General features: G+C 41.5%; 1 protein-coding gene across 2 annotated transcripts; it reads left to right on the top strand.

Annotated features, from left to right (window-relative positions):
* The first annotated feature begins 2,486 nt into the window (after nucleotides 1-2,486).
* Nucleotides 2,487-19,311, top strand: rfx7b (regulatory factor X7b). 2 transcript variants are annotated; one of them, XM_077568653.1, is made up of 10 exons: nucleotides 2,487-2,901; nucleotides 4,862-4,895; nucleotides 9,014-9,100; nucleotides 9,440-9,477; nucleotides 9,571-9,693; nucleotides 11,116-11,236; nucleotides 11,660-11,740; nucleotides 11,823-12,033; nucleotides 12,745-13,040; nucleotides 14,434-19,311. In XM_077568653.1, exons 1-10 carry the CDS (start codon nucleotides 2,774-2,776, stop codon nucleotides 17,635-17,637), a joined length of 4,323 nt encoding a protein of 1,440 aa, XP_077424779.1. In that variant the 5' UTR covers nucleotides 2,487-2,773; the 3' UTR covers nucleotides 17,638-19,311. The 2 variants fall into 2 exon arrangements, with proteins under 2 accessions (XP_077424779.1, XP_077424780.1); XM_077568654.1 differs by lacking the exon at nucleotides 9,440-9,477 and having other exon boundaries at nucleotides 9,014-9,099.
* The last annotated feature ends 1,663 nt before the right edge of the window (nucleotides 19,312-20,974 follow it).

The following is a 20,974-nucleotide window of genomic DNA, read 5'->3' as shown; positions in this document are numbered from 1 at the left end:
GTAATGTGCAGACGTTGGGAGATCAGAGGAATGTCGGCAATCATAAAAAGACTCTTTCTTTTGAAATGCCTGACTGGAAGGCAAAGGTCTGTGAGGCCGAAAGTTCTATAATAGCGTCACAAGAAAAGTCAGGTTTCCTACTGGGGGTGCCACTAGTCAAGTTAGCTCTTTAGTTAGCTTTAGTTAGCAAGCTAGCTCTACTTGGACTGAAAATGCCGCATGCCTCATAATAAGACAGTGAAATAATTTGATTTTTCTAATGATAAAGATTAAACATTTTGAACCTCAAAAGTCTTGTTTCTTTGGTTTCAATGTTGAATTTCTAAGTAAGTAACTTTTTTAACTAAGTCTTTCTTAACTAAGTAAGAATTTCTAACTAATTAAATTTACATTCAAATCAGAACCTCAAAACTTTTATTAGTCATATGACATGAATTAATTCCTCTCTGACAATCAAAATAAAAACAGATGTTAATGTTTTATCTATCTCCGGGAGCGGCCATTTTCTCTTGTACTATACCAGTTGCTGTCGACTTCAAATTACATCACATTTTCAGTTGACAGCAAGTGACAAAATGAGATGGAAAAACGGGGGGATTTTGCTACTTAAGTAAACTAAGGGATATTCATCATTACCTGTTTTCGAACTCAAAGACCCTCTTTCTGTGTCACGGACATGCAGTTGAGCAATTTGTATCAAGGGGAGGAAGGAATGTGTAATAGATTCCCTCATGTTCCTTAAAGTTTGAAGTTATTGCCGTGCTGTCATGCGTTATGATTCTTAGCACTACCCGCGTCCATCAACAGATGGCACTATAAAATAAGTCATGTATTTAGGACTTGTTTTTCTTGACCTACTGACTTCGTTCTGAGTTTGCGCTCAATTGTTTCCCAATGAGATCTTGAGACCGTATGTTTAATTCACTGCTCTCTTATATTGAGTCTAAATATGCAAACAATTACTTTAAAGCAGCTTTGCAGATAAGACATTAGGGTATCATTTTTATTTCAATTTACCTTACCTGGTAAGTCTTTTATTATTAATTATTAACTGTTTCTCAGATTACACAAGTCAAGTGGAGGAAAACAGGTTGAAATGTTGACAAGAGAAAATTGTGAAGGATATCCAGTTGTTGTTTTTAGCTTTTAACCTCCAGACTTCATGGTCACAAGTAGCCCTCATATTGGAAGTTTGCTCATGGGTTGTAGAAGTATGAGAAGGTGGTGCGATGTATTAATAATATTTCATCCTGCCTGTTTATTTGCCCATCATTTGCCACGATCTGATTCAAGCGCTACCTGCAACAGCGCCTCTATTGTTTGATAGCGACATTACAATCAGCAAATAATGTCATGCTTCATACAAGGAAATGCCAAATTCCGGTTTGGATTTTCAAAATGTGAGCATTCGTTATTTACTGGCGTTCATGTTTCCGTTCACCAATGTCATTGCTTAAATGTAAATTGCACTTAAATAAATATGTTATTCATTTGTTTTATCTGCTTTTTTTGTCTTTTCTTTTTTTACAATGTCTGATTTGTACTTCCTGTAAGGCGCTTTGGATCCAGGTAAAATTGTTTTTGAAGTGGCCTTTGAATAAAGTTGCGACGAGTTGAGTCGAGTCGAGTTGAATGGGTTTTGAATGGTCTTGAAAGTAAAGGAAGATTTTGAAATGTATTTAAAATATATAGGATCCAAGCAGAGCTGTTTTAAGGCTGACGTGAGATTTGAGCATCTGAGTTCTGTGCCAGTTGGAAATTAAGGAGGGATTTGTGAGGGAAACCAAAACGACTCTTTCTCAAACAAGCACATACTAATAATACTACTAATAATAATTATTATTTTATTAATAAGTGGAAAAGATTAATCTGTCCAGGCAGGCACCCATAGCCCTCCTCTGCACATCCCTGCCACCAGTTAACTAATCACGTGTTGACGTGATCTGAATGTGATAAATTCACATTCAAACGCGAAAATGAGGTGCAAATCAGGTGCAAAGTGATGTGATCCTCTTTTTTTTCTTGTGTGACAGCAATGCTTTTCTAATTTTCTCTTAAGATTCTTACCCAAGTATCGGCTTCAGGGTAGCTATGGAGCTAAATGGATCACCAGCTTGCTAGTGCTATTTACCTTGTAATATACTTTTCACAGATCTTATTTGGAAAGGAATCCATCGTGTGATCAAAAAGGATATACTGTAAATCAGAAAATTACCAAACTAAAGCAAATTTTAGACAGTTTAAGACAGGGATCACCAACATGGTACGTAGCTCCATGGGTGAAAGATTTGCTCAAGTAGTATTCTACAAGGTGACTTTTTCTACCACTTAAGTTATTTTCTGTTGAGTAACTTGTACTTAAACGCGATATAGAGCTACCTATCACGTATTATCTACCAGCCATTACAATCTAGGTCTTATTTTGAAGGTAAGAATGAGGAATGTTTTCGGTCGGGATTGGCTACCAGCGTGCAATCTGACGCAGGCAGCTCGTCCTCGGCTGCCGCTGGCTGCTGCAGGCGTGCTATTGGAGGTAGCGGAGGGACCTCTGCGAAATGCCTGGTGCATGGCCGACCTCCGTATTTTCTCCTTCTTTTCCTTCGGCTTTCCCTCCTCCCGCTGCCCAGTATTTGTAGGCACCATGCTCCGCGGCGGGCTGCCCTAGCTGCCTGAGGCCGCCCCAGCCAGCGGTGCGGTGGGTCCGGTGCGGCGCTGTGCTCTGCCGGGGATGCGGCCTGTTTGTTAAAGCTCCCCCACCACCCCTCCGACCGCGATGGCTGATGATCAACAACAAGCTGACCAGAAGCCTGCCTCGGGACTCGGCTTTCTTCCAACGCTGGTGCCGGGACTCCTGGGACCCGAAGCGAACGCGTTACAGTTTAAAATCAAGAATTCAATTAGGTAAGGATGGAAATAAAGCCCGACGTAGCTGCGGTGTCCTTTTTTTTTCTCTTCTTCTTCTCCACGCTAGCTCCGTCGTTAGCGCATCTACTAGCTGCACAAAGCGGCTGCGAATAAACAACGCGTGTTGGCACAATTCACACGGAAATGAGGCAGCAGAGAAGGGAGCTGCTGGATGTTTGCATGGAAATAACACACCGGCGTTGCCTTCGTTCAGTAGTAGCTGCTCGCATCATTAGCATGGAGCCACTGGAGGCCATGTTACCGATGACAGTCCACCCATGGGGCTGATGACAGGTGTCACAGCCAAGTGCAACATCTGGGGGGGGGGGGGCATCACTTCAAGAGATTTTCATGCCATATAGGATGCATTTTAATTGCCATCGAGTGTAGTGGCGGCGTAGTACATAGTAATACTCGCTGATTCAGTCAGCCATAGCGTGCACAGGTTCACTGTTAGTACACTGCAAAAGCAAAGCTTCATAAAAATGAGAATAAATGTCGTGACATGAGGAATTTTGTGCTTAGTTTAAGCAAAAAAATATCTAGCAGTAGAATTGGAACGTTTGACTTTGCAAGATTTATTCAAACAAATAAGCCAAGTCTGTAAAAAAAAAAAAAAATCTTGTTTAATGTTGGTATTTTTAAAGCTAAATTTACTCATTATGAGTAATAACGTCTTATTAGTAAGTGAAATAATACCCTTACAAAATAACGTGACTGGTAGGATTTTTTTTTTTTTGCCATGATTTGTGATATTTAATATTGGTTAGTTGCTGAAGTGTTTTTACTTGTATTTTACTGGCATTAGGCGAAACTTTCCATGTCCAAATTAGTAAAAATAAAAAAAAATATATATATTTTTTCACAAATCGATAATTGGTGAATCTGAGTCAAGTTATTTTTTTATTAATTTTTTTACTAATTATTGACCAATCTAACATATTGAAAATGGCTTGTTTCCTTTGACCATGCAAAGTTAATAACTCGCCTATTTTTTTCCACGAAAGTGATGCCTTTTTATTCTGCTCGTGTAAACAGCAGACTTGTAAGAAATTTAAAATATACTGCAAAAAAAAAAAAAAAAACAGCGCGGACCAAGGTGCTCCTCAAAAAAATTCCCCTTAAATTGGCAGGCCATCAATGCACTCCTACCTTACATGTCTTATTATCTTTAAGATTAATTATAAAAATCTTACTTTGCAAAGAAAAATGCACTTTACAGCCTGTCTTTAACATATTGAGAGCTAAAAGGGTCACGACATTTGAATTAGCTTTCATTATGCTGCAGTGCAGTTTGACATGAATCCCAATAATAAGCATACTACGCATGATGCAATAGAAACAAGTTGAGCTGAACCGTCTGCCGCCTGCAGTGTGTCGTAGAGGCCGTCATGTTGTTGCTTATGTGAACATTGGCACAGAACAAAGGGCAGTAAATTCACAACTGCACAGTGTACAACCCTCATCCTGTTGCTTGCTATGCCAATGCATGTCATTTATTGTGCTAATATTACTCATATATTCATTTTTCCAGTTTATCATGACACAATAACTGTTTTGCACGTGAAAGTTATTGAGTGACGCTCTTTTTTCAATCTGCTTTATCTACCTTGAGGAGTCATTTGAAACAGGCCCATCTGCTGTTAACACCCTCTGGGAGTCAAAACTTTTATGATTCTGCAATCAAACAGTTGTTTATAAGTAGATATTACTATAACTCGTCTGCAGACTTCAGAGCCCTACTGTGTTAATATTCAATTAGCATTTTCTTAATGTGTTCAGGACCCAAACCAGTCGGTGATTCATAGATCAGTAACAGAATTTTAAAATCTATTCTACAGATGACTGGGAACCAGTGTAAAGCCTTTAGATAATATATTTGGATCTCTTTTGTTATAATGTTTAAACGCATAGTTGTTGCAATCCAATATTTATTTTGTTGTCTTTTTCATTGCAGCAAATCTGTACAATCAAAAGTGGACAGCATATTGGTGAGTATCCACAATGCCACATGATTGTTTACCTGCATATTGCTGCATATACGACAGCGGAACATCTGAAGTCAAACGCAATCCGGGGAAGGGATGCATTTCAGATGGGTCTATGTTTGTGTCTTTGTATTCTCGAAACTATTTTTCAAATTAGAAATAATGGCCGTCAAATTATCTTCTCCAGAGTCAAACATATGCCATGACTAATCCATTAACCACAAGATTCTTTAATGACATTTTCTTAATTGTCATACACAATACTCTATTGCGTAAAATAAGTTAACCGCTGTTAATAATAGTACATTTTCACAACAACAACAACAAAATAACTAAAAACCCTGTAAAGTGAACAGTTTTCCACATTTTTTAGGCATGGCTAAAATGGTGCCAAGTGACATTGGAGTCCCGCTTCCTTCACTACATAAGAACTTGAGCACCTTCGTTTGCATCAGTTGGTATCCAGCAAAATCGCAATAAGAAGTTAGCTAGCTTACTGTGTTAACACCCCAAAAGTACATCTTCCAAGTCCTAGCCCCTATCCACAATCTGGTGTGACCACTTTAGAGTGACTCATTGTCACAGTGGGGAAAAATGGAAGTGTCTCTTCTATTTTTGGCAGTCTATCTGTTGATATCAGGAATGGAGAGATTTGCTGTGGGGTTGATTATTTTGTAAATTTGCCCGGTTTTGTAACAGTGAGGCGAAAGTAGAGAGCGTCTCCCTCACAGGCACGTTTTCAGAAATAGGCAGATAACAAAAGATTTACTCGGTTGTTTAATTTCACGCTTGATGGGTGGGCAGGCACACCAGAGACCCTACTATTAGTTTACAATCCATTAAAAAGTCAATTTTACGTTATAAGTCCCCTTGTATTGACAACATTCAGTCTTAATGCTTTCAACTTAATGAGGCTATTCCTTGGAGTGTTGTTAAAACGAAAGCAAAAGAGCACAGTCAGAGGGTACGTCTCAAGTCGCACGACTTCAGGCACATTTGACGTTTGAGGTTCCACGTTTTCCTGGCAAAAAGGCAGACAACTAGGGATGAACAATTCATCATGTTTAAATTGACGTCACAGTATAGTAGAATGCAATTTTCTAATCACAAAGGCTACAATTTGGAAAGCAAACAAAAAACAATGCTTATTATCTATTGGTTGGTAGGCTAAACTATCTATCTATCTAGCTATCTAGCTAGGTTTAGCTTAGCCTAATTTAGCTTAGCCTCGCTTATCTTAGCTTAGCATAGTGCCAATAGATAGCCCAAGACAATAACTAGCTAGCTAGTTAGCTAGCATCCATCTACAAAGGTATCTATCGCTAGCCATAGCTACAGCTAGCTAGCTAGCTAGTTATTGTGTTGAGCTATCTATCGGCACTATAGACATACATATACACTCTTTGACTGCCAGACGTTTTCAGAAACGGGTTGTCGCCAGTGCCAGCCGATTTAAGCATTTTGAGTGATCTTTCAAGGTCCACAGAAAATGTTGTGTTTGGACTATGGAAACACACATACTACCAAATGAAAGATTGGACTCTCATCTTTCATCAGAAAAAAAAGTTTGTTTCTACCTTATTCCGTTCTTCAGTAATCAACAATAGAAAATGGTTACTTTCACCGAAATTCTCTGTTTTGAAACAAAAAGCGGAGAAAAAGAGCTTTTTGTGAAACGATGTTATTTCATGCACTCTAGTGAATTGTACACTTCTTTTTGTCCATGAATGATGCCACAAACACCTAAATAGTGCTTTACTTCTGTAAAACGCTTTCACCAACAATGAAAAAGTGTTTTTAGTTTGCAAAATACGTTTATTTCCATTCAACAGTGTAACAATTTGACAAAACAATTTCGCAAACTATTTACAAATGTGTGCAACTGTGGTACTACTTACAATTATGTGGATGTTTCAAATACAGTTTTTCTTTTTGTAACGCTCTCCTGCGTGCAAGGAGAGGGACCAGGATTCGCACAACAGATTAGTTTCACTTTCGCTTTGTCCGTTTCGCGTGCAGACGTTACACTTTCTTGACGGCCTTTTTTTCCGGGGAATAAATAGCAAGTAGCAGACTGTACACACTCCTCCGATGAATATGCATTGGACTCGGGGCACTCTTCGTCGTCCGATTGAACGTCCGCCTGAGCGTTGTGCTCCGTGTTTTCCGGTAATCAGCATCGCTAGCCCGTGAACCTTTATAACATCGTCATAGCCGCCTCGTCAGCGCTTCCAACTTCGGCGTCAACCTCGGAGTCACCATCATCATCATCATCAATGATGATCATCGTCGTCGTCAATGTGCTCTTTATCGTTGGTCGATGTCTTTGAAAAAAACGGCTCGACCGTGAGCTGCTTGCAAGCGGCCGCCATTATGGCTTCTTCAGCCATTGTCCCCTCAACACTCTAGCCCCGCCTCACGTCTTCTACTGACGCCCACCCAATCTTGTCAAAAGAGAGTCATCGCTGCCCTCTAGGGGCCAAAAATAGTCATTAGGCTCAACAGACCTGCTTGAAACTTTCACCACAGCCGCCCGCGGAAGGCTTGCCTGCACCCGTTTCAAAAAAAAAAATTGGATGACGTCTTTTAACGTCATTGGCGGCCCTGAAAGAGTTAAGAGCAGTCAACTTTTACATATTGTTGTTTGATGAAATGTGAAAAATTGAGGTGATAAAGCCACTGATTTGTTATCATTAGTGTTGTACCAGCAATCTAACTTGTCACTGACTTCTGTAAAAGGCTTTGTTTTTTTATCATTCGGCCCAACAGCCAACAAACATACTAAATGTGCTGTGCTGAAGTCTTTGCAGTGCTGTAAAAATAGACATTGTTATCATAACATACTGCCCATCAAATACCTGATCTTAGAATATTTTTAATGTGTAAATTACATCAATGTGGTCTGTTGTGAATTTAGCAGAGTACGACACACACGTTGTCATATCAAAGCTACTTAAGAAGGTTTTTGTCTGTTTCATTTAAGGGGGCTCTGCGAGGGTGTCGGGTGTTTGACAGATTCAGGTTGGCAGGATGAGTCCTCGTTAAGCACACAGACAGCACAAATTGTGCTCCAGAGGGTTTATTCCACTTTAAACCTCCTTTGGAAGTTTTAAGAAAAAGTAGTTATGACACTTAAGCTTGACAAATATTGGCTCAATAAGTGATGACACAGTACATTAAAAAATGGCGTTGCACAGATGCCAAACTTCTTCATTAGCTGAGCTACTATGTTAAAATATGAATGAGCTCTCTGAATTTGTTATGCACATACCCAGAGAAACTACAGTTAGTCATTGACTACAAATTTACATCAATTAACAAAATAATTGAACATGGTATCAATGTGTTTTGACTACAAAGGATCAAAGTACATAGAAATAGGTCAATTCGGTGTATTAATAGCCATTTGCGTACGTTTTAGAATATATTTTTACCATTTTTGTAGATTAGTAGGATTTGATTTTGAGAAGTTGCAAATGTTCACTTCTACATCATTCTTAGGAAATCACAATGCCCCATCACTGGTGAGCTGTTTTTCGAACACAGCGGTGGGCTACTCATGTGGTCATCATTTGAACTATTTCTATTAGTTTCACTTTTTTTTTTTTTGTATGAAAACCTAGAAAAAAATATTGTACATTTAGAACAGATATAAAATTTGTGATTAATCTTGAGTTAACTAGTGAAGTCATGTGATTAATTACAATTAAAAAAAAAATTATCGCCTGATGCCCCTAATAAAAAGAAAAGAAAAGGAAAGATTCTTAAAAATTAGGGGCGTCAGACAATGACATTTTTTAATTGGAATTAATCGCATGACTTCAATAGTTAACTCACGATTAATCACAAATTTGATATCTGTTCTAAATGTAGAAAAAAAAAATCTAGGTTGTCACACTCAAAAAAACGTGAAACTAATAGAAATAGTTCAAATGAATTTTTGCCGTCTATAACCGTCAATGGCATAAGCTAATAGGGTTATTTGACCAGGACTATCGTCTATGATCATTCAATATCATACAGCCTCCGTTTAAAAATGAATTATCATTTTTTTAATCGTCACCCATATCACAAACCGCTGCATTGATCTCATCAGCGTTTGCTTTCTTTTGTTTTCACAGCAAGATGTTGAGAAGTTTACAGACATCGAAAAGCTCTACCTCTACCTTAAGTTGCCTTCTGGTCCAAGCAGCGGCAATGATAAAAGGTACTGCTTCTATTTCACACTCAATCACAAACAAGCGCACTGGAATCAAGATTTCCATATTTCCCGCCGATGCTTCTTCGTCTGCTCGACTCATGATGATGTTTTTGGCACTGTTTTCTCATTCCTTGTCCGAAACGATCCTCTGCTACATCACAGACGCTCCAAAAAATCGGAAAGAGGAATTTTGTGATATTGTTGGGGATGATCACACGTTCATGCCAGCTTGTGTTTTTAACTCAAACATTGACATATGTAGACTTTTGCTATACCTCGCTGTCTGTGTTTCATTTGTTTCCCCATATCTATTCATCACCCCAACCCCCAAATTGTGCCCAATTGGACTGAGAATGAGAGGGGGTCGTCCACTCCTGGATTATGGTATTCAAGTTTCTGTCTTAACAAGAAATGATGCGTCCCAGTGGAGGACCGACCGCCTCACCACTTTGCTTTCTCCTCTTGCGCCAACTGCAGCGATCAGAGTTCCATGTCATCGAGTCGCACTCAGCAGATGTACGCGTTCAACTGGATACGGAATCACCTAGAAGAGCACCCGGAGACGTCCCTCCCTAAGCAGGAAGTGTACGATGAATACAAGTGAGTGCGCTTTTGAGGATCATGTCCGATGTGGCACCGCGCCACATTATTCATATTTGTAAGCAAATGTCTGGTTAACAGTAGTTGCTTTTCTTTCTTTCTTTTTATTTATTTTTCAATAAAGAAGGGTTCGGTGACTGTGCAGAGGAAACTGGTGATGACATCAATGTTGCTCAGGGCTCAGGCAACGACCACTCACAGCTCACCTGTTTTCTGAAGCTGAGCTGTGATTGGTTGTTACCTGAGACCTGGCAACTGTGATGTCATCTTCAGTCGACAGCAAATGGAAAAAATGGCCGCCCCCTGAGATGGATAAAATGGCTGGATTTTGCTGCTTAACTTATATTCCATTAACGCAATATTAACCACAATGCCATATTCAGACTAGTGGGGCTGCATAGAACATATTATTGTAAAAAAAAAAAAAAAAATGGGTTGACTTCCCCATTATGTAAAATTAGAAGGAAAAAAAACGAAATAATTCCCTGAGATTTATCCAATTTTAATATGATCTCTTATCAGCTGGCAGATTCAAAAAGAAAAAAAAGTTTCCAAAATGCGTCGAAATGCCAAATATTGGCGCTGATTATCAGCCCGGCTCATAATCGGCCCGGCCAATATAATATATATATCACTAAAAGTATTTCACTTTAGGATATGATAAATATTTGGAGCTTAGCTCATTTAAAAATAAACATTTCCGTATTGCTAGGTAACACTTGTTGACTATTATTTATCTTAGTACTTTGTCTAATGCACAGGTTCTAAAAATAGCTCATCTCTATTTTTATTAGATTTTGCTATTGTAGAAAAAAACAGCACTGCTCACTAGTTAGTGAACGGCATCTCAATTTTTGTTGCTACTCTTAGAAATGACACTCGCATCTGCGTAATTTTGGAAAATACAATATTTAAAAACTAATAACACAAGCATACGCCAAAGGTCAATATTGTAGCGCAATACCAAACCATAGTTTTCATAAAGACAAGTCAACTGGTGCAACGACAACAATGGCAAATTAGGTTTTTTTTTTTAGAATTTGTATCAAACCGGTAGCGCTCCACATTAATTAGTACCCAAGGTGTAGGTATAAACGGGAATTAAAATTAATTTTGGAAGTATCCTACTAACTGCTAGCTAGCTAGCTAATAGCACAAAGATGCCAAAATGATAACAGGCTACAATTTGCTTGTAGTGCACCATGACTTTTTGCCAACAAATTGTTTTCTGTTTTATTTTGGATGGTCTTTTTAGCATGTCACTAAGTTTTAAGTGTGTTATCAGAACTTATGTGACTCATCTCAGTACATAAACGCTCGTGCATTTGATATTAATCTTATCAGGATTAAGTTATTGTTTTGACTTATTTAAATAAATGTTTTTTCCCCCCCGTGAAGGTAACTGCTTTTGTTCTTTTGCAGGAGCTATTGTGACAATCTCGGCTACAATCCATTGAGTGCAGCAGACTTTGGGAAGATCATGAAAAATGTCTTTCCAAACATGAAGGCACGTCGACTCGGGATGAGAGGAAAATCCAAATATCCTTTCAACAATTTTCCCATTTTCCGTCTCCAAATGCTGTAAAATTAGCTTGAGCACTGATTCCAATTAATTTGGTTACCTTTCAGGATGAATTACTTCAGGTGCATTTCAGATTTAGTAACATATAATAATAATAAAAAAATAGATGTATTTTATAGTTTTACCACCTGGGGGCGCTCACACCTTAATTTCTCTAAGCATTGGCTCTCTGGCTCCAGCTCATGTGGCCAAATGAGGACAAAATGAATGAAGGCTTTATTAGACAGCTTTCTATTTTCGAAAACTATTTCTATTTGTGGCTGCTTTTTCCTAGTAGGTCACGGCTTGCTTGAAGTAAAGAGACAAAAAGGAGAATATTGTAGAGATGAGTCGAATTTCAGAACTAAATTCAAAAAATGCAAACCTTAACTCCTTCCAACATATTGTTATAGCGGGTTAAGAAAGAAAGCGTTTGTTCACATGCCGTCATTACCCAACTTGGATCTGCAAAAATCAGGCGATGGGGTACGTTCTTCTTCTGTATTAAGGCGCAAATATTGTGATGTCTTCATTCACTCACCTGTTGTCTGCTTTGTTTCCATCTCAGTGTGAACTGATGGAGCCGGCCGGACAGTCCCCGAGCGCTGAGGACGAAATGAGGTCAGCAGCCTGTGGTTTGGTATGCGAGTGGGCCCAAAAGGTCTTGAGTCGTCAGTTTGACAACGTGGAGGATCTGGCGCGTTTCCTGCTGAATAGCCACTATATCGGTACCAAGTCCATGGCTGCGCTCACTGTTATGACGGGAACACCCACAACAGGTACGGAGGATGTAGCCGTGGATGAAGAAAAAGTTGATTTGAAGGCCATGTTTTTTAAGAAACAAGTTGAAATTGTATTACTTCAGGATATACATTAGTTTTATGTCATTCATAAAAGTTAATAGTTGCATTTGGCCTGTAGGGGGCAGTCGTGCACTGGTAATGTGCACCATGGTAGAGTCTAAAAACGTTGAGTTTGACGATCAACGATTGAAATTTTGTGGCTATTTGACTATTGAATTATTGTTGAACTAATTTTGTGGCTATTTAAACACGTGAAAAAAAAAATGTCAGTAGAAAGCTGATTTTTCGTTACCAAAATTGAGCTTTGAATTTGAATACTAATTGTGGTCATGCTATTCCAGTTCTCCATTTTTAGTGATTCTTTTACCACATGTAAACTGTTAAATGACTCTTAAAGGGTAAGTCAAAATTTTATTTATTTGAAGCATTAGGCTCAAGAGCAACTCCACTATAGCCATTAAAAACACAGATTTCTGTTTAAGTGAGTTGCAGTTGTTTTTGTGCTTTTCATGAGTAGATTTTAAATGGTTGCATTTTCTACTGTAATGGCCTAGATTTTTTATTTTTTTTTCCCCAGCAAATGAAGCGAAAGATTTGATTTAAAGCAAAAACATACACAACATTAACTTTTCTCTAAATTCAGTGAGAGTTGATTATTTGTTTCTTAATTCTTTCTTTTCTCACCAGGCATGAAGACGCCAACACCCGCCTCTGCGTTTGTGCCCACAGCCGAGGCCAACTCCTTCCAGCCCCAGGTGAAGACCCTGCCCTCGCCCTCTGTCGATGCAAAGCAGCAACTGCAGCGAAAGATCCAGAAGAAGCAGCAAGAGCAGAAGCTGCACTCTCCTTTACCCAGCGACGCGCAAGTCAAACGAACGGAGGCAAGCACCCCCGGCCCGACCATCCCCTGTGGCAGCCCCGCTCTCCTGTCCCCTCAGCCCACCATAGGCATCGTAGTAGCAGCTGTGCCCAGCCCAGTCACGGTAGGTAAACGTTGGGGAATGAGCTTAACTATTTTTTTTTACTGTCAGCTGCAACAGAAAGGAAACAATCAAATTAAAATGAAAAGGCCATTTATAGCCCGCCATCCATTTTTTTTAGCAGCCTGCGGCATATACTCAATACATTATATATTGGTTATATATACCGCATAGCTTTTTTAACTATGCAAAGACACAAATTAACTATTTAACATCTTGTAAAATCTTATTTGCCTTATAAAAAAGCTGTTCGGGAAGCAGTTAAAAATAAATAGATAAATAAATAAACAAAACAAATATATAAAAAATGTTTGACTAATTTTCGTGTACTAAATACATTTAATATAATGATAAAAAAAGATAAATTAAAGCAACAAAAAAAAATCTATATCAATATTATATCCTTCAGGTTTTTTGTATATGGCCCTCAAGCGAAAAAGTTTGGACACTCCTGCCCTAAAGGGATGCTGAGCCATTTTCAACAGTAAGAAGATAAATATTTTGTCTATAATTAATGTGATTCATTATTTTTTCATGTACTATTAATACCTTTAAGAACTAAATTTGCCACGTGCTGTCAACTGAAGATTTTTTTTCCTTTCTGAACCCGTGCTCATGAAACAGGTAACGACCAATCATGGCTCAGTTTTACGACCAAACCCAAAAAATAGGTGAGCCGTGATTGGTCGTTACCAATTCTTCAGCACGGGTGGTGTCATCTTCAGTCGGCAGCAAGTGTAAACATTTATTTTTAAAGGTATTAACTCATTCACTACCAGCCATTTTGACTGAAGCAACCCTCTTCGCTCCCGTATGTTTTACTGGATTTTGACTGATTTTGCAAGGCCCACAGAATATTGTGTTCTATTGCTATAAAACATGGAACCTACTAAAAGAAAGATTTAGAGTCTCTTCTTTGATCAGAACAAAAAGTATATTTCTATCTGTTTCCGTTTTGCAGCATGTAGCATTACAATATAGCTAAGTTTCATCATTATTCACAAACCTGTTTAAAACAGTTGGGGAAAGAGCTTTTTGAAACATGGCCCTGGTTGATCTCTTATACTCTGCTGCTATCTAACTACCATTGCTTCAAGCATTCTCTTCAGTTCAGAGGCTGCATCAAAGCCTTCTGCATGCTCTAGCATAACAAACGAAAACAAAAACGTATAAATACGTCTTTGGGAGCAAATGAGTTAGTTGTATATGAAAAATAATTAATTAATTTATCAAATTAATTCCGGACAAAATATTAACTTTTTACTGGTGAATATGGCTCAACGAGTCAAGTACCCCTTTGGGTAAAAAATTTTATGGAAAAATCGCCGGGTCTTGGTTTTATGCACAAGTAAAATGAAGTAATCCAAGATACCGCTGTGTTTTGTTGTTCTCGCAGGTACAGAGAAGCAGGCAGCTAATGACTTCTCCAAGCCCTGTCGGAACAACTGAGGGAAAAGTGCTGCCTGTGAACTTATTGGTCACCCAGTCACTGAAACAGTCCCCCAAAACCCCACAGAACATCCCAGCCAGTCCCGTGGGAGACCGCATGGCACGGCACGGCACCCGGTACGCTCAGATCCTGCCCAAGCCTTCCGCCACCAGTGCCATCACACTCCGGTCCCCTCCCACCCTGCTCATTACCAACAGCCCCATCAAAACTGTGATGCCCACTCCGCACGTCAGCTCGGTCAACGTGGTCAAGATGACGGCCATCGCGTTAGCGCCCAGCAGCAGCAGCACCACCAGCAGCAGCGCCGTGGTACGCTCCGCCTCGGCCGGGATGGGCGCCATTTCCGCCTTCGACGAGTCTCAAGGTGCGAGCCTGAGTGCTGCAGTCAGAGCTGTTGCCTCCAGTTTGACCCCTTCCACTGACATCAAGGTGTCCGAAGCCGGAAACTACAGCGGCGGCGCCGGTGCGGAGGAGAGAGTGGCAACCTTCAGGGCCGCTAGTGAGCCAAGCTTCTCTGTTAAGTGTTCTCCAGGACCAGACAGGGTCTCGAGGATGAGGAGTGACTCGGTATCCTTTTCCACTTCGGTAGCTGTAGCTGGGATTCAGGACAGCAATAACAGTAACTGCCATGACAGCACCTTGTACTTGACTATTGATAATCACAACCCGATTGGTAGCATGTCAGCCACTGGTTCCGCTATCAGTATTCCGGCTTTAAAAGACCCTTGCACAGGCGGAAAGAGTCCCAGAAAGCGCACAGGCCCGACCGGAGAATCTCACGTTATTCCCGTAAAGCGAGTTTTTATATCTCAGCAGCCGCTCGCTGCAGCTGACAATCCCAAACCCGGAATCAGTGCTGCGGTGAAGAGGATCCCTCGACCGGGAACTCCAGCCCGACCGGAAAGCGCCCCGTGCAAAGTGACGGTGAAACCCGTCGTAGTCGGCCCCACGCATATCCTGGCGCTCTCCGACTCGCCCATCACGCACATCCAGGGCTCCCCGACTATCGTCAAACCGCAGGCCTTGCCGGTGAAACGGGAAGACCGTTCCCTCGGCGGCGAAGCGGCGAGGATGTCCGAGCAGGCCTTGTTGCAGCAGATCACCACCAACACGCGTGTCATCCAAAACAACTCAGGAGCACACAATGCCTCCGTGATGAGCGAACTCAAGAGCACAATATGGGAGGAGGGGCAGCTTGATGAGCTACGGAAACACGCGCAGATGCCGGCGGAACACAAGCAAACCCCCACAGACCAGCTTTCTCTCATAACCCAACCCTCTGACACGCCAGGCCAACTCGTCCTGGCGCAGGAAATGGTCGACTTTTCCGGTTCTCAGCCCAACATGGACTACTTCCCGTTCAACGACGACGACATGACGCAGGACAGCATCGTGGAGGAGCTGGTCCAGATGGAGGAGCAGATGAAGCTGAAGGGTCTTTTTGGCAGCTGCGTGGACGCCTCTCTCCAAGGCCAGCTGGCGGCCAGCCAAAGTTCCGCCCTCAACGCTCACCAAGCAGGGACGGCGTTCTACCACTCGGCCCACAGCAGCACCACTCCTGTCCAAACTCCCACGCCCACCCCCACGCCAACTCCCACGCCCACGCCGACATCTGAGATGATCCTGAGCCACAGCCTGACAAGAGAAAGCCCCTGCTCCCGCATGGCTCCCATCACCCCTGTGGACGGCGCGCTCGGTCGCCACACCCCCATCAGCACGCCGCTGTCCAACTGCAGCAGCAGCGTGCCCCCGAGCCCGGTGGAGTGCCGGAACCCTTTTGCCTTCACGCCTATCAACTCGAGCATCACCGGTTACCACGACGCCAGCATCGTCTCCAGCAGCCCCGTCAAGCCCATGCAGAGGCCGATGGCGACGCATCCCGACAAGGCCAAACTGGAGTGGATCAACAACCGCTACAACAGCAATTCAGCCGGCCCCTTGTCCAATCACAGCATCGGAATCCTGCCGAGCTACCAAGACCTGGTCGATGACCAGTTTCGTAAACCGCATGCTTTCGCAATACCCGGCCAGTCGTTTCAACCTCAAACCAGGCCGGATTCCGCTCATTTCGGCGCTTTGACGCCTATCTCCCCCGTCACTTCTGTGACCACGCCCACTAAGCAGGAGAGTTTCGCCGTGCCGGCCCCGTTGGACAGCAAGGCGGCGACCTCGTCAGCGTCGGGTACTTTCCGCTGCCGCAGTGTTAGCCCCGCCGTGCGCCAGAGGAACTCCAGCGGCAACACCGGCCCTCAAACCACCGCCACCGCCAATACCTCCAACGCCACCCTCACCGTCGTCTCGCCTTTTAACTCGGCCATCACCTCCGAAGTGCTCAGCATCCTGTCCAACACCCAATCTGCCGGTTCCGTCCACAGCATGGTCCAACGCAGCCAATCCGTACCGCTGAGCATCATGATGCAGAGCGAGCTGTTGCCCGTTCAAGGCCCGAGTAACACCGCCAAAATCACCAACGTACTTCTCAGCAAGATGGAGGCGGACGGGGACGAGTCGGTCCGCGGGCTGGGGGTCAACAACCTCCCGTCCAACTACACGGCACGCATGAATCTCACGCAAATCCTGGAGACCACTCCGGCCTTCGCCGTGGGAACGTCGCACCAGACCCCGCTGCCCGTCACCTCCAGCCCGGCCGCTTTCGGCTACCTCGCCAACGCCGGCGGGGATCAAGTGAGCTTCTCCGCCGGGGACAGCCAAGCACAAGAGGGCGCCGGTGAGCAAGACCAGCAACAGCCGCTCCAGGAGATCCCCGTGCAGACGCAGCAAGAGGCGGAGGACGCTCAGCAGCAGCTGGATTTCAACAACACCGTTAAGGACCTGTTGGGCGACGACACCCTCAACCCCAGCTCGCAGCTGGTGGGCCAGGTGGCCTCGGAACTGAACGCGGTGGCGTCCGACTTTTCAAACGACATCCGACTGACCACAGATCTGTCCAGTAGCATCACTGACCTTAACACCTTGGACACAAACCTGCTGTTTGACCCCAACCAGCAGCAGGAACAATATGAAGACTCGACACTGGAAGAACTGAAAAACGACCCGCTATTTCAGCAGATATGCAGTGATACTGTGAACTCCGGCTTCGATTGGCTGGAGAGCAAAGACCAGCCCACCACAGTCGAGATGCTGGGCTGATCGTACCTTTTGATTCTCTAACACTTCTGTTCTGTGTCGCTCGTTCGTTTGGTGCGTATCTAGTATATCTGTTTTTGAAACTACAGTTCGTTGGGATCCGTCTGGACTTTTTGCCGTTGGGTTTGTTTCAACAACAAAAAAAAGTGCCAGGCTCGCCCTTTTCTCTCTCTCTCTTTTCTCTCGTTCTGCCGATGTTCCGTTCCTCTCCTTCGTTCCCGTTTCCCGCCGTTTTCCCGCCGTCCCCTTACTCCCGTTTCTACAATCAGAAATGAAAGCGTTGGAAATAAAGAAGATTGAAGTAGCTCAGCATGCAGTGGTGTGTGAGCATTTGGAGAAAAAAAATACATCTTCCACGTTAGAACAAATCACGAATGCAATATTGAACAAACACTTGGAAGTGAACCGAGATTTGGCACAATATGACATCACCAAAAATGTTGTAAACTATTTTCCGTGTGTGCAGTTCAACCAAATGTAGATAATAATACGCTGGTAGTGTCGCTTGTTGGACGTTTGCCTGCCATATCGAAATATTAAAAAGGGTAGCGATTCCGGCTGCCGGGTGCTGAATTTTTGACAAATTCTTTCTACTTTATCGTAAACCAAATCAGTGTTGGAACTGATTGACGCCTGAGCGTTGTTGACATTTTTTCTTTCTGAAAAGCCTAAACTCGTACTGTTGAATAACTTCTAAAGGGAGTCGATGAAACGGTAGAGACACGATGGGATTCCAGGCCACTTGTCGGACGAAACGTTGAAAAGAATCAACAAGTGGCTGCCTTATTCCTTACGTCAAAGGCCTTATGCCATCTGAAGAGAGACTGTACATAGACAAATGTTACGATAGAACCATCCAGAGCGTCTTCGTCATATCAAGGCAGCTGTTACTCTTGATATTTTCAGCACTATTCCTTCATCTGTTTGTTTGGCAGTGTTACCGCATAGATGAGTTTTTATTTGATTTTATTTTTTTATGTACAGGCTAGCGATTACACTGTGCGTCGCATTTAGAGGAATTTGATATACCGTCACGGAACCAATGGCAGGCACGCTTTTACGTCATTAGGTTTTCATTTTGTTCCTTTTTTTGCATGTTTGAATAGAAATAAAAAATAATCAATGGTTTTGGAGAAGGCTAAGCGACGAAAGTCAAGCGGCAGAAATCACGCTTTGATGTCATCTGGAACGAAATGTGCGATCCAGCCTTATTTCCATACCAAAGATTTGGAAAAGAGATTATTACACGTGGTCACTCCTAGCGGGGTCGATCCTACGGAAACCTTTTATTGCATCTAAGGAAAAAAGGATTAAGTTACATGAATTCTGTGTACAGTGTGTATATTGGGGAAGTGGTCACACGCCAACAAGTAACCACGGACCTGCAAAAAGCATGTTGAAACCGTCACGACGATGTGATGCAGTAAGAGGCTTACTTGAGTTTTTGGCAATTGTCAATGTTGTACAAGTCATGTTTAAGCTCCATTTGTACATAGGATAGATACATAGAGATTTGATGTATCCCGGACACTATAATATGGCCATTATTATAGCTAAGTATGTGTCATTTAAAATAAAAATGAAAAAAAGCGTAACAGATGTATAGTCGGCGAGATACTGTATGTTGTGTGTTACATTTCTGGCTTAGAGTGTCGTAAAAAGTAATGCTGTCTGGTCTTCGCTTGCTGATTTTATTTGACTTTTGGAGGAGGAGAAGCAGAAGGTTGTGTGCTTTGAACAGGAGGGGGGGGGGGCGGGGGGAGTCGCGATAACTGGTTAGCTGGTTGCAAACATTTTTGCGCCAAAGCCTTTCAGCAGACACTGGATAAGAAAAACCATTCGCTCATGTTTCAACAAAACTTCGGAGGTTGTCATTATTGCACTAAATTTTTACGACACACGCCTTTGCCACGTCTTAACGGACGAGTGTAACGATGGACGGCCGCAACATAAAAAAAAAATATTTTTTATGACAAGGTGAGTAATGAAATTAACTGTCAGAAAATGACTAATTGTCTTGTAGCAAAATGTGCATTAATCTCAGTGAGATACACATTTCTTACGCGTTCTCATACATGAGAATATGACGCATTGAAGGGGGGGGGAAAAAACGTAACCTTTAAAAACCTACGTGCTCATTGTGTTGATAAATGATTGTACGCACGCATGTGTGACGTCTTCTGTTGTACTTTATATATTCTCGGTGACCGCCGTCTGCTGTGATGTGGGCAGGTTCTGTTAACCGGACAGGCAGTGCCAGTTTTGTCAGTTACTTCTGTCGTTTGCTGTTTACTATACGTTAACATTGTTCTGTTGTCTTACGTTGATGACTGCTTTACTGTTGATTTTATATATATATATATATATATATATATATATATATTTATATATATGTATATATATTTATATTTATATATATGTATATATATTTATATTTATATATGTATATATATATATATATATATATACGTATATATATATATATATATATATATATACGTATATATATACGTATATATATATGTAGATATATATGTAGATATATATATACGTATATGTATATATATATGTATATATATATATATGTATATATATATATATACACACACACACGTCTCAAAGTTCAGTTGTGAAGACATGTTCCTGTTTTTTTTTCTTTCTTAAAGGCACTGATATTTGAATTCTTATTGAAGGAAATGCACCTCTTCTGATCTCCATCAAGCAGTAATTTTACCTTTGACTGACCCGGCTCCAACTCTGTTTCACTCTTTAATTCATTTCTACCAGTAGAAGAAGAAAAAAAATACCCTCCTCTGTGGTGTTGTCTGGTGTACTGCTTAATGTACAGTAGCTTGTTAATATTGCAAACGCATTGTTTTTTTTGTTTTTTTTCAATGGAAAGTACTCACTGGTGAGATTTTTAAAGTGGTTTTAAAAGCCAATAAACTTTTTTTAAAGAATGGTTTTGCTGTTTTGAATGCTGTTGTTTTTTTTTTGCTATGCATTCAAACCAAATTGTATGATTGGAAACTATATTATGGGTATGGTTTGTTTCTTCAGATTTCAATGCAAGCGTTGCATCCCTTTTGACAAAAATATTAATGCTCAAAACACAATGTAGATCTAGAAATACATGGAAGTATCACAACAAACTTAATTTAATCAGCTGATCTTAGCCCGTTTCAAATCAACAAATACTGGGACGTTTTTTTTTCTTCATTTTTCTTCCAATTATCACATCACAACATAAGACAAAGATAAGGACATTTAAACAGGGTTGCCATTTGTTTTCCTCTGTTGTAAATACCAAAGTATTGTAAAGCAGTCACATGTTCTGCCT

The sequence above is a fragment of the Vanacampus margaritifer genome, chromosome 6 (assembly GCF_051991255.1).
Source record: "Vanacampus margaritifer isolate UIUO_Vmar chromosome 6, RoL_Vmar_1.0, whole genome shotgun sequence".
Taxonomy (NCBI): Eukaryota; Metazoa; Chordata; class Actinopteri; order Syngnathiformes; family Syngnathidae; genus Vanacampus; species Vanacampus margaritifer.
The sequence above is the reverse complement of the archived record's forward strand: the minus strand, read 5'-3'. Positions and strand labels throughout refer to the sequence as shown.

Bases quoted from the DNA above. Each gene is read 5' to 3' on its own strand.
- rfx7b (XM_077568653.1), top strand. From the start codon at position 2,774: ATGGCTGATGATCAACAACAAGCTGACCAGAAGCCTGCCTCGGGACTC. The intron at 4,896-9,013 runs GTGAGTATCCAC...TTGTTTTCACAG, and splicing joins CAAAAGTGGACAGCATATTG to CAAGATGTTGAGAAGTTTAC. The intron at 13,041-14,433 runs GTAGGTAAACGT...TTGTTCTCGCAG, and splicing joins CTGTGCCCAGCCCAGTCACG to GTACAGAGAAGCAGGCAGCT.